This window comes from Melanerpes formicivorus, unplaced genomic scaffold (genome assembly GCF_026170545.1).
Source record: "Melanerpes formicivorus ecotype bairdi unplaced genomic scaffold, bMelFor1.0.p_v2 SCAF_16, whole genome shotgun sequence".
Taxonomy (NCBI): domain Eukaryota; kingdom Metazoa; phylum Chordata; class Aves; order Piciformes; family Picidae; genus Melanerpes; species Melanerpes formicivorus.
The window spans coordinates 1,516,993-1,530,672 of NW_027142368.1; the positions used below are offsets into that span (position 1 = coordinate 1,516,993).

The window sequence follows — 13,680 nt, forward strand, 5'->3', positions numbered from 1 at the left end:
GGGCTCTGTCACCCTCACAAGGAAAAAAAAATCCCTCCTGTTTCCATGAAGCTTCCTATGCCTCAACTTCCACCACTGCCCCTTGTGCTGGCATTGGGCATCACCCAGCAGAGCCTGGCTCCAGCCTCTGGGCACTCACCCTGCACAGCTTTATAAACATAAATGAGGTTACCCCTCATCCTTCTCCTCTCCAAGCTACAGACTCCAGCTCCCTCAATCTCCCCTGGTAGTGAAGATGTGACAGGTTGGACTTGATGATCTTTGAGGCCTTTTCCAACCTTATTGATTGTATGATTCTGTGTTCCACTCCCTCCATCATCATTGTGCCTCTGCACTGGACTCCATCAAGCAGCTCCCTGAAGTCCCTCTTGAAGTGAGGGGTCCAGGACTGAACACAATATTCCAGGTGCAGCCTCACCAGGGCAGAGTAGAGGGGGGAATGCTCCATGCTGAGCTGATTTGTACTGCAGAAATGCATTCAAGGTAGAAAAACATCACCCTGGGACACCATGCCGGGCTCCTGAACCTAATCCACAGAGGAGCAAGGACAGCACAGACATGGAAGATAAGCTCAGTGTAGTCTTTCACTCTCTGTAGTCATTTTAGCATGCGAGATAATTCCAAACATGAATTCTGAACATGAGCCAGCAGTGTGCCCAGGGGACCAAGAAGGCCAACAGCATCTTGGCCTGCATCAGGAATAGTGTGGCCAGCAGGAGCAGGGAACTCATTATGCCCTATACTCAGCACTGGTTAGGCCACAACTTGAGTCCTGTGTCCGGTTCTGGGGCCCTCAGTTTAAGAAGGACATTGAGAGACTTGAAGGTGTCCAGAGAAGGGCAATGAGGCTGGGGAGAGGCTTTGAGCACAGCCCTGTGAGGAGAGGCTGAGGGAGCTGGGGTTGCTTAGCCTGGAGAGGAGGAGGCTCAGGGAAGACCTTCTTGCTGCCTACAACTACCTGAAGGGAGATTGTAGCCAGGTGGGGGTTGGTCTCTTCTCCCAGGCAGGCAGCACCAGAACAAGAGGACACAGTTTCAAGCTGTGCCAGGGGAGGTTCAGGCTGGAGGTGAGGAGAAAGTTCTTCACAGAAAGAGTAATTGGCCATTGGAATGTGCTGCCCAAGGAGGTGGTGGAGTCACCATCCCTGGAGGATTGGATGTGGCACTTGGTGCCATGGTTTAGTAGTCATGAGCTGTTGGGTGACAGGCTGGACTTGATGATCTTTGAAATCTTTTCCAACCTTACTGATTCTGATTCTAAATTGAATCATCCTTCTTTGTCTCCCAGTGACAAAGGCATTACAATTATCAAGGCTTGTCCATTCACAGCCCAGATTGGTACATTTCATGTTACATACCTGTTCAAAGGGAGCTCATTAACAGTCCTATCTTCATAGCTCTCCCACATTGTTCCTTGGCTTATTACTGTGCACCACCAAAAAGAGAGTGGCCTCGACACCCACCCCTCAGATATCAATACACATTGATGAGATCCCCTCTCAGTCTTCTCTTCTCCAGGCTAAACAGCCCCAGCACTCTCAGTCTCTCTTCACAGGGGAGATGCTCAAGTCCCCTGATCATCCTCATGGCTCTTCCTTGGATTCTCTCCAGCAGGTCTCTGTCTCTCTTGTACTGGGGAGCCCAGAACTGGACACAGTATTCCAGGTGTGGTCTCAACAGGGCAGAGCAGAGGGGTAGAAGACCTGCTGGCCACACTTTTCTTGCTGCACCCCAGAATGCCATTTGTCCCTCCTGGCCACAAGGGCACATTGCTGTCCCATGAAGAACTTACTGTCCCCTAAGACCCCAAGGTCTTTGTCCATGGAGCTGCTTTCCAGCAGGGCAGCTCCTAACCTGTCCTGGTGCCTGTTGTTACATCAACCTGGGCTGCTAAAAACAAGATCTAGGAGACAACCCCCTCAGGTGGCTCAGTTCCCTTACTGGGAAGGTTCAAGCCTCCAGTGGGCAGTAGTGTCCTCCCTACTTTAGTCATGAGGTCTGTGGTGACAGGTTGGAGTCGATGATCTTTGAGGCCTCTTCCAACCTTAGGAATACTTGCAATCAATACTGATAAAGCTGAAGCCTTTAGCAGGCTACAACCCAAAAGTGCAGCAGATGGTTAATAGGGGCTTGCATTTTCCCTACTTACTTTAAGACAATCCTTATGTACTTAAAATGTTTGAGAGTAGTTCAAAACACACCAACTTCACCCCCCACGCCCCCCCCCCCCCATCACTGCTTGATTAGCACTGAATTGAAAGACCTAACAAATAGGAAAATGCTAACTAGCTGCTGCAGCAGCCACAAGAAGGGCAGCATTGAAGGAAATTACCTCTCACTCTTCCCATTTCTTCAGCACACAGGAGAAACCTGAAAGCAAGCTGCAAGCTACAGGCCATGGAACTGCTACTCCAGGATGGGAGGAAAGCCCAGTATGGACACAACTTTGTTCAGAGCAGCAACTAAGTACTCTCAGGAGATAAATCAAGGGAAGTTCAGGTGTGAAAGATTCTTTTCAACCACCTTGTTGACAGAAAATTACCTCCTGATAAAATCCACACCAAGAACTGGAGAGCAAACCCCAGAATGCTAGCTTGGTAGTTAATAGTGCAGACCCACAGCTGATGAATATTCACTGAGCATAGCAATGCTGTCAGAGAGACCCCAAACTGCTTTTTACTACCTAAATCAGATCTTTACATCGTTAATTCCACATCAACAGCCAATGCCAGCTCTTAAGTGTAGCCAAAATATCACAGCCCAAGGTCTGTTGTGTAACTCTTCACTCAACTGGGGAGTTCTCAATCCCTTCACAGTGCAGAGCATTTCTTCCAGCATGGGCAGCAGCTGGAGGGAGGGGATTCTATCCTTCTGCTCTGCTATGAGACCCCACCTGCAGTGCTGGGGCCAGCTCTGGAGTCCTCAGCACAGGAGCAGGGCCAGAGGCCATGAAGATGATCCCAGGGCTGGAACTCCTGTGCTGTGAGGCCAGGCTGAGAGAGCTGGGGCTGCTGGGGCTGCTGAGCCTGTAGAAGGGAAAGACCTTAGAGCAACCTTTTAGTATCTGAAGGGGCTACAGAAGAGCTGGAAGGGGACTTTTTACAAAAGCATGGAGTGACAGGACAAGGAGCAATGGCTTCAAACTGGAAGAGGATCATTTTATGTTAGACATTAGGAAGTCCTTCCCCATGAGGGTGGTGAGGCACTAGAACAGGTTACCCAGAGAAGCTGTGGAGTCTCCAAGCCTAGCAGTGTTCAGAGCCAGGTTGGATGGGGCCTTGAGCAAGCTGCTCCAGTGGGAGGTGTCTGTGCCCATGGCAGCAGGGTTGGAACTAAATGATCTTTAAGGTCCCTTCCAACCCAAGCCATTCTGTGATTCTTTTGTTTCACATTCACACAGTTCCTCCTTCCTTCCTTCCTTGCCCTCAAACATTGCCCTTTGAACAACACAACCTCACTGCCTCCTCCTTCTGTCCTCTAGACCTGCAATACTGAGGTTGTAGCATCTGCAGGAGGTAGGAAAAGGCTTCTTCCCTGAAAGGAATGCTTCAAATACTTCTCAAATAATTCCCCTCAGTTTAGGAAGGAGGTTGACTTGCTGGAACAAGTCCAGAGAAGGGCAACAAAGTTGGTGAGAGGCTTGGAACACAGCCCTATGAGGAGAGGCTGAGGGAGCTGGGGTTGCTTAGCCTGGAGGAGAGGAGACTCAGGGGTGACCTTATTGCTCTCTACAACTACCTTAAGGGGGGTTGTAGACAGGCAGAGGTTGGTCTCTTCTCCCAGGCACCCAGCACCAGAACAAGAGGACACAGTCTCAGGCTGCACCAGGGGAGGTTCAGGCTGGAGGTCAGGAGGAAGTTTTACACAGAGAGAGTGATTGCCCATTGGAATGGGCTGCCCAGGGAGGTGGTGGAGTCACCATCACTGGAGGTGTTCAGGAGGAGACTTGAGAGGGTGCTTGGTGCCATGGGTTAGTTGTTCAGGTGGGTTGGATTGGTTGATGGGTTGGACATGATGATCTTGAAGGTTTCTTCCAACCTGGTCTATTCTATTCTATTCCATTCTATTCTGAGCTTCCAGCACCAGTCCCACAGCAGACGATCCCATTAAGAACCAGTGTAACTTGGCAGTGAATGCACAAGGCTGAGTAGAAGACAGCAACTGATACTGGAGCTGTAGATCAGCCTGCAGCCAAAGCCTCCAAGTGAGGTGCTCTCCAACACAGACATGACACACTTTCATTTGGATGATACATTTATTAAATTAGAATGAAAAAGTTAATGTACTTTAGAGTGCAAGAAACACATTTGGACACTGGAGCTCAATACAGAGAAACAATGTCTTCAGGATTATTACAGCCAAAAACATTCTCTGTAAGGAATTACATACCAACCAAACAAGCAGTAACATTGGTAAGGGGAGGAAAAAACCAAACCCAAACATTCAGTACCATCAGCAGATGCAAAGAGCAGGAGAGAAGAAAGTAGCAAGGATCTAGCTAGACAAAAAATGTTCCTACCTTTAGCAAGTTTAGGCTCTTGGCAGGACTCAAACTAGGACTAAATGCACTAACTTGTAGCAGATGCCAGTTCTTACACAGCTGGCTTTGGCTCCAAGCTGCTTGAAGCTGTTGAGCAGAAGAGCAGCATCAAACACAGGATCATCCCATTAGCATTTTGGCTAAAGCTACATTCAGCACGAGTGACAATCCGTTTGTTTTAAACCAAGGAGGAGACTTTCAGCTCCAATACTTGAATGTCACAGACCCTGCAATAACCAAATGCTCCCTGCCTTTTTTTGCTCTCTCTCCCATTCCAACCTGACACAGAACTGAGAAGATATGTGTGCTGAAAAGCTGGGGAGGTGTATGGTCAGCGGTTTTGCTCTCGCTGACGAGTAGCAGCCCGTGCCAAAGGAGTTTCAGCTAGAACACTTACTGCAATCAACACACAATCCCCAGAGCAGTATTTAGCGTAAGATGCTGAAATCCATCTCCTGGCCACACTGCTCCTACATATCCCACCCTTCAACTCACAGCCCTACCCTGCTTGGCTAGAACACACCAAACAAACCAATCCTAAGAGCAGGAGCCTCCCTCATGTATGACTACAACTCAACACTTCTCCTTCCTGGTGGTTAGGGCTGGAAGGGGTTGGCTCTGTGCTCGGAGCTGAGCTGTGAAAGGATGCAGTCCAATTTACCAGCCATTCACTTGAACCATGCCCACTTGCTTTTATAAAAAGCTGCATTATGGATCCCAACCTTTTAATATAAAAATTGGAATATAGACATTGTCCCTGAATTGTTCCACCCCTAGCAACTCACCACTGCATCCCACTTCAGAGCAAGGAACTCTTCCTGGCGATGAAGCATCAAATCCCCGCCAAGGTTCACCCTCTCGGGTGACAACAGCATGGGGATCACGGTTGCCAGAAAGACCACGTGGCTCTAATCCCACTCATTACAACAGCTCCCATGGTTGTAGGGAAGGGGCCAGACTAGCCTCTTGCAGAACACCCCTTTCTCCTTCAGCAAATGGAAGCGTGGTGGCTCTACACCTGAAGCACACAAACTACAGCCCGGGATCGCACCGCTGAAAAGCCGATTGGAGGACCCACGAAGACAAGAGGATTCCAAGATGGGACTGCTAACAAAACTGAAAATGGTACATCACAGACAGACAGCTTCAAAAGGGCCAGACAGTGGGATGGTTTCTCTTGGTGCTGTACTCTTCTTTAAAGTTTCAGTCTTGCTTTTAATCATAAAAAAATAAATATTCCTGTTCTACTGTCAGTGCTACCTAAAGGCTTCGAATATTCCTCTTCTACTCTCAGTGCTACCTAAAGGCTTCGAATATTCCTCTTCTACTCTCAGTGCTACCTAAAGGCTTCAAATATTCCTCTTCTACTCTCAGTGCTACCTAAAGGCTTCTTGAATGCAAGGAAAAATGAAAAACAACCCCCCCCAAACACTTAAAAGATCAGCTTTTCAGCAGACAATAAAGGAGATATTTTGAGTGTGGGACATGAAACAAGGTGTGGGGAAGAGGAGAATCCAGGTCCCTCCTCCCTGCTCCCAACCTGGCTTTAATGTTGTCATGGATCACTCAAGAGCCTAGATTTCAAGTGTACATTCATTCCAACTCTTGGAAAATATAAAGGTCTATGGCTATTAGAGAAATTGTATCTGAACTCAAACATTTACACAGATCAAACAGCAACATTGCACATCACTGGGAAATAAAACCAACCCCAAACTGGTGCATACTATTTAAAGTGCATTACTTCACCATCTACAAAAACCCAGGCACTGCAGCCATTTAGGCAACAGCTGCAACTGGGGCACACTGGTAAGGATTCTGCAGGTCCAAAATGAGTTGTTAGCTGAAAAAAAAATAATGTAACCAAACACTAACAATAAATACAAGCAACCTCCAACCCCCTCTGAGGTTCAGACTGCAACTCAGATATGTTAAGTTTTCTCTCACCATTTATTTCCACGGCACCAAGTTAAGCAGAAACTGATCACAGCAACTGTAGTCTAAACTCACTGAGGAACTCCTGGTGTCAGTCAATGGTTCTGAAGCTGGTTTGCTTGCTTCTTATTTCAGATGGCAGGACAAAAAGGTTTTCTCTATTAGAAATACAGGAGTGAAATACAGGAGTGAAGAGAGGAGCCCTATAAGCAGATCATAGGTTCCTGCTTTTTTAATGTAAGTCAACACCTGAAATAACTCTTCACAGCTTCCTGAAAGAATTCTTTACAGCTTCAGTAATTTTTCAGGTATAAAAGCTTCTCTCCTTCTGCACTCACCCTCTGCCAGAGCCACAGGAAGGCAGAAGCAGTCATGAGAGCACAATTAACTGTGGGAGTACACTGGGGCTCAGCCTTGTAGTTCTCTGCTACAGCAAGACATGCTGCAGGAGTTCAAAGTTACCTGGTGAAGGTGTTACAGATCCAGAACAGTACTGTGTGGGAGGAGAGAGCCCCAAATGCACACACCAGGTAATAGATATTGCTTTGGTGCCTGATGATTGGAGAGAAGATGCTCATTACAAGTAGCAACAGCACAACCTAAAGAAATTGAGCTTATTCAGTGAAGACTCTTCAATTCAGAAACAGGGGAACAGATCACAGCAATAACTAAACACCACAGGACAAGGGAAGGATCTTTCTTTTAATTTCTAGCCAAAGTAGGCTGCTTGATGAAACCTAAATGCTTGAACAAATCACTTATGGTTAAAGAGCAAACCCTCCATGCAAAAAAAACCCAAACAACCAGAGAGTTTTGTTTTCAACCTAACAGTAGTAAACCCTGCACTGCATAGAGTTACTTTGTAAGAACAAGGTTGTGAAGAGAGGGAGAGAAACAAAACAAAGCAGCATTAACTCCCCACCCCATCAGAACACAGCCACACAGGGCACAGCTGACAGTAAAGATGCTTCAATGCTATATTGCAGGACAGAAGCTGAACTGAGTATGTACAGACTGAGAAAGGAAGTGAGGAAGATCCAAATGTCCAAGGAGAAAAGGTTTAATCTTTCACACAGAGGATGTGCTAACAGAAAGCTGTTGGGAAATTCTTCCTCTAGCTAAATCCCTGGCTTGGCAAGTAAAAATAAGTGGCATCGAGGAGGGGGACTATGCAGGAGGTGGGGATCTATGATTCTTCAGCCATCTGAAGCAAGGAGTTGATAGCTGCGTCCTTGTTCCCCCTCTGAGCTTCTAGCACTGAGCGGATTACTTCTCTGTCCATGTTGGGAAACATGTCCTGGATAGATTTCAGGTCCTCTTCGTTACACAGGTGCTGAGGGTTGATAGCTGGAGGCGGCATTGCCACTGGTACCATGCCTGGGTTACAGACTGCAGGCATCCCTGCAGGCAGAGGACAGAAGAAAACAACCAAAACACACATGAGGGGGGGGGAATAAATGAAAAATGAAACTGTAACATGAAATGCAAACTAAAGGAAAGAATTCAATGGTTTGGCAGGAAAAGCAGCCCATGACTCACTCCAACCCACCCACTTCTACTTTCTAACACATACTCCAGAAGCAAAAAAAAGAGATCACAGAGATGATACCTAGACTGGCACAATCAGAGCATGTTTCTGGGGAGGAGGTCCCTGCCCAGGGCATGTTCCACAAACGGTAAACTGAAGGACAGCTCCAAACTGAATAGAATAGACCAGACCAGACGAGACCTTCAAGATCATCGCGTCCAACCTATCAACCAATCCAACACCACCTAAACAACTAACCCATGGCACCAAGCACCCCATCAAGTCTCCTCCTGAACACTTCCAATGGACAATCACTCTCTCTGTGTAGAACTTCTTCCTAACCTCCAGCCTAAAACTCCCCTGATGCAGCCTGAGACTGTGTCCTCTTGTTCTGGTGCTGGGTGCCTGGGAGAAGAGACCAACCCCCACCTGGCTCCAACCTCCCTTCAGGGAGTTGGAGAGAGCAAGAAGGTCTCCCCTGAGTCTCCTCTTCTCTGGGCTAAGCAACCCCAGCTCCCTGAGCCTCTCCTCACAGGGCTGTGCTCCAAGCCCCTCACCAACTTCGTTGCCCTTTTCTGGACTCGTTCCAGCAAGTCAACCTCCTTCCTAACCTGAGGAGCCCAGAACTGGACACAGGACTCAAGGTGTGGCCTAACCAGTGCTGAGCACAGGGGCAGAATGACCTCCCTGCTCCTGCTGGCCACACTGTTCCTGATGCAGGCCAGGATGCTATTGGCCCTCTTGGCTGCCTGGGCACACTGCTGGCTCATGTTCAGCCTACCATCAACCAGCACCCCCAGGTCCCTCTCTGCCTGGCTGCTCTCAGCCACTCTGACCCCAGCCTGTAGCACTGCCTGGGGTTGCTGCGGCCAATGTGCAGAACCTGGCACTTGGATGTGTTCAGTCTCCTGCCCTTGGCCTCTGCCCATCTGTCCAGCCTGGCAAGGTCCCTCTGCAGAGCCTCTCTACCCTCCAGCAGATCAACTCCTGCCCCCAGCTTGGTGTCATCAGCAAATTTACTGCTAATGGACTCAGTGCCCTCATCCAGATCATCAATGAAGATGTTAAAGAGCACAGGGCCCAGCACTGATCCCTGGGGGACACCACTGGTGCCTGGCTGCCAGCTGGCTGTGGCACAATTCACCACCACTCTCTGGGCTCAGCCTCCAGCCAGTTCCTAACCCAGCTCAGAGAGCTGCTGTCCAAGCCATGGGCTGACAGCTTGGCCAGGAGGTTGCTATGGGGGATGGCGTCAAAGGCCTCGCTGAGGTCCAGGTAGACTGCATCCACAGGCCTCCCCACATCCATGGGGCACACCTTGCATATGTGATGAAGAAGATGGTTTCACACCACCAACTGATATTTAGATTCAATGAATGCCATTGCCTTCCTTTCAATGCAGTGGAAAAGTACTGAGGAGACTGGGACCACACTGATGGGCAAGGACAATGCAGGGGATTCTGCCCCTCTACTCTGCTCTCCTGAGACCTCACCTGGAGCATTGTTGTGTCCAATGCTGGGGCCCCCAGCACAAGGACAACATGGAACTGCTGGAGAGGGTCCAGAGGGGGCCACAAAGATGCTCAGAGGGCTGAAGAACCTCCCCTATGGGGACAGACTGAGAGAGTTGGGGCTGTTGAGCCTAGAGAAGAGAAGGCTCCAGGGAGACCTTGGGGCAGCCTTCCAGTACCTGAAGAGGGCTGCATAAGAGCTGGGGAGGGATTTTTGACACAAGCTTGTGGGGATAGGACAAGAGGGAATGCTTGGGGAGGGCAAATCTAGACTGGAGATTAGGAAGAAATTCTGGACTGTGGGGGTGGGGAGACACTGGAACAGGTTACTCAGGGAAGCTGTGGATGCCCCTTCTTCCCTGCAGGCCAGGCTGGGTGAGGCCTTGAGTAGCCTGGGCTGGTGGGAGGTGTCCCTGCCCATGGCAGTGGGGTTGAAGCTGGATGATCTTTAAGGTGCCTTCCAACCCAAACCATTCCATGACTCTAGGCAGGTGGTCTTCCCTGATTAAAGCTCCCTCCAGGCCATCCTACAAAGTCAGAAGATGGCTAAAGAGCAATTCTGTTTATGCCCACAGGACACACTGCTTTTTCCTGTGCTGGTACCAGAGGACAAAGCTCCTCTAACATTTTTCATGAACTTCTTGTATGCCTGTGTAGAATTAAAGCAGTTTATAAAAACAGGTTTAGAAAATGAGTTTCCTAAGCCCTTTGATAAGGAATTATTAGATAAAAATCCCTTTTTATCACTTCCACCATTAATCCATTGCTCAAAACCCTACCATTTGTTTGTAGAACACTGACAGCAGTTACAGTGTACACCCACTTTTGCTATCCCTTCTGAGAACAGAATCAATCACTTGCCCAGTAGCTCCAGCTGCCTAACCAGCTTCATCCCACACCTTGCAGGGTTACTTTTCCAGTTGTGCTGTACTGATTGTAAAGCAGGGGATGGAGAACTACCTGCATCTAGACACAAATGTGGCACTGCTGCACACAGCAGCATGATAGAGCTTCTGTATTTGTCCTCTATTTGCTTTCATCCAAAGCACCCACTGCCCATTCTAGTCACCTGGCACTTTCAGAGAGTGATCTTTATGTGTAGTAATGACCAATCAAGAAAGCATAAAAACAGTGACACAAACATGTATCAAAGTATTATGTGTAAAGATAAACCTCAATACCAGCCCTCCTGGGTGATTTTGTTTCCCATTTCCTATAAGGAGATCCTTTTGCAACCTGCTGCAGTCAGACTTAGGAAGCTGCTAAGAGTTTGTTTCGACAAATGGTATCATAGTATCAGTCAGGGTTGGAAGGGACCACAAGGATCAGCCAGTTTCAAACCCCCTGCCATGGCCAGGGACACCCCACACTAGAGCAGCCTGGCCAGAGCCTCAGCCAGCCTGGGCTTAAACACCTCCAGGGACAGGGCCCCAGCCACCTCCCTGGACAACCCATTCCAGGGCTTCACCACTCTCATGGGGAAGAACTTCCTCCTCCCCTCCAGCCTCAATCTCCCCACCTCCAGCTTCATTCCATTCCCCCTAGTCCTATCACTACCTGAGATCCTGAGCAGTCCCTCCCCAGCCTTCCTGGAGCCCCCTTCAGATACTGGAAGGCCACAATGAGGTCACCTGGGAGCCTTCTCTTCTCCAGACTGAACAGCCCCAACTCCTTCAGTCTGTCCTCACAGGAGAGGTGCTCCAGCCCTCTGCTCATCCTCATGGCCCTTCTCTGGACACCTTCCAGCACCTCCAGATCCCTCTTGTAATAGGAGCTCCAGAACTGGAGGCAGTACTCCAGGTGGGGTCTCCCCAGAGCTGAGCAGAGGGGGAGAATCACCTCCCTTGCCCTGCTGGCCACACTTCTCCTGCTGCAGCCCAGGATCTGATTGGCTTTCTGGGCTTTGGCCTTTTAAACTGTCTGTTGCTTGCTTGGGCTAAATTGTCTATTCCCTCAATTAGCTCTTTAAGATCAGGATGCACCCCAGCCAAGGCCTCCCTCCATTAGGGGATGATTCACCACTTTTCTCTGTTCATCAGCTTTTCAAAACAGCTATTAAACCTTCACTGTAATTACTCTGCCTTAAGTCAACCAAAGGATGACCAATTTGCAGCACCACTACTACACATCTTCAAACTAAGAGAAGCAGGTTTCATCAATTACTCAGAAGCAGACCTAAAGCTGCTTCTCTCCTACTGGAATTCTGACTAATTGCTCAAACCCCATAGTAACACCAAGCCGTCTACAACCAACATCATTTTCAAGTGTGTCTCTCTTAGCACCCTCATCTCTTAGCATGATAGTATCATAGTATCAGTCAGGGTTGGAAGGGACCACAAGGATCATCTAGTTCCAACCTCCCTGCCATGGGCAGGGACACCCCACACTAGATCAGCCTGGCCACAGCCTCAGCCAGCCTGGCCTTAAACACCTCCAGGGACAGGGCCCCAACCACCTCCCTGCACAACCCATTCCAGGGCTTCACCACTCTCATGGGGAAGAACTTCCTCCTCACCTCCAGCCTCAATCTCCCCACCTCCAGCTTCATTCCATTCCCCCTAGTCCTATCACTACCTGAGATCCTGAGAAGTCCCTCCTTGTATGAGATCCTGAGAAGCCTCCTTGTATGCTCCCTTCAGATACTGGAAGGCCACAATTAGGTCACCTCAGAACCTTCTCTTCTCTTCTCCAGACTGAACAGCCCCAACTCCTTCAGTCTGTCCTCACAGGAGAGGTGCTCCAGCCCTCTGCTCATCCTCATGGCCCTTCTCTGGACACCTTCCAGCACCTCCAGATCCCTCTTGTCATAGGGGCTCCAGAACTGGAGGCAGTACTCCAGGTGGGGTCTCCCCAGAGCTGAGCAGAGGGGGAGAATCACCTCCCTTGCCCTGCTGGCCACACTTCTCTTGCTGCAGCCCAGGATCTGGTTGGCTTTGTGGGCTGCAAGTGCACACTGAGAGCTCCTGGTGAGCTTTTTGTCCACCAGCACCCCCAAGGCTCTCTCCTCAGGGCTGCTTTCCAGCCAGTCCCTGCCCAGCCTGGATTTGTGCCTGGGATTGCCTCCACCCAGCTGCAGGACCCTGCATAATGACTAAACTCCTGAAGTGATCCAACATACTGCAGCTCTGCTACACTCACTCTAGTCAGAATTAACATCTCCTACAAAAATAACAAGCCAAGAGCAATTTCAACACTTACCTTGCCTCTTCAAGCCTCTCTTTATCCTGTAACTATGTCATCAGAAATGTCTGTGCTCACTCTAACTTGTACAAATATTTCAGCATCTCAGTGATTACCTTTTTCCTCTTTTCCCCCCTTCCCCTATCAGCTTTAAAAAGGTTGTGTTAAAACTGACATTCCAGGTTGGATCAGCTAAACCTTGTATCAGCTTACAGCAGCTCTGGCTGATGAGGAGCTGTAATGGGATATGGGTTGTGTGCACTGAAGCTGATGTCACCTCATGTACTCCTCGCTGGTTTTTTTCCCCTCAGCCTGCACTGGTGTCCTGCCTGAAGGGATGTTGCTGAGTTGCAAGCACCTCCACATTTAGCAGTGGTCTCCAATTCTCATTTGACATCTCTCCTTGTAACCACCTTCACTGTGGTAAGAAAACCCTGCATGCTCCAAGTCTAACAGCCAGGCTGCACCTATTTGAAAAGGTTCATGCTGGCAACTAAAGAAATGTCCCTCTCACCACAGATCTGTTACCTCATGTCTCTGCCCAACCCTCTGCACCCCACCACTACCAAGGAGATCTTCTGCAACAATCCCAACTTCAGCTCTCGAGCTTCTTATGCCATTTGGACTGTGGTTCCTGGAATTCCATTTGGCTCTAAGCGTTTGAATGCAAGGCAAATCAGATCATGTGTGCACCCTGGGGGCAAACCACTGTGCAGTCCTCAACAACCCTGCAACCCAGTGATCACATCCAGCTGCATTTCAGACTGCCTCTTCCAGAGGTTCAATAAGCCTCAACTCATTCCTCATGCTTCCTACAAGCAATCCAGCATTTAAGAGGTGAACAAAGCTGTGCTGCCTCACAAAATACAGTTGCAAAGAACCTGAAAGAACAGAGCAACAGAAGTTACATTTCACTTCTCACACAAACTTCCCAATGCTCCTCAGTAAGTCACCAGCACCCTAAAATGACCTGGCTGCCAGCCCAAA

The 13,680-nt window shown here is 49.0% G+C and overlaps 1 protein-coding gene across 2 annotated transcripts in view; it reads right to left on the reverse strand.

Moving 5' to 3' along the window:
• Window positions 1-4,235: 4,235 nt before the first annotated feature.
• Window positions 4,236-13,680, reverse strand: part of TOLLIP (toll interacting protein) — a 41,612-nt gene continuing 32,167 nt past the window's right edge. For both annotated transcript variants that reach the window (XM_068147786.1, XM_068147785.1), the window contains one exon: window positions 4,236-7,875. In XM_068147786.1, the coding sequence (XP_068003887.1) occupies window positions 7,661-7,875 (215 nt within the window). In that variant the 3' untranslated portion in view covers window positions 4,236-7,660. The remainder of the gene's footprint in view (window positions 7,876-13,680) is intronic.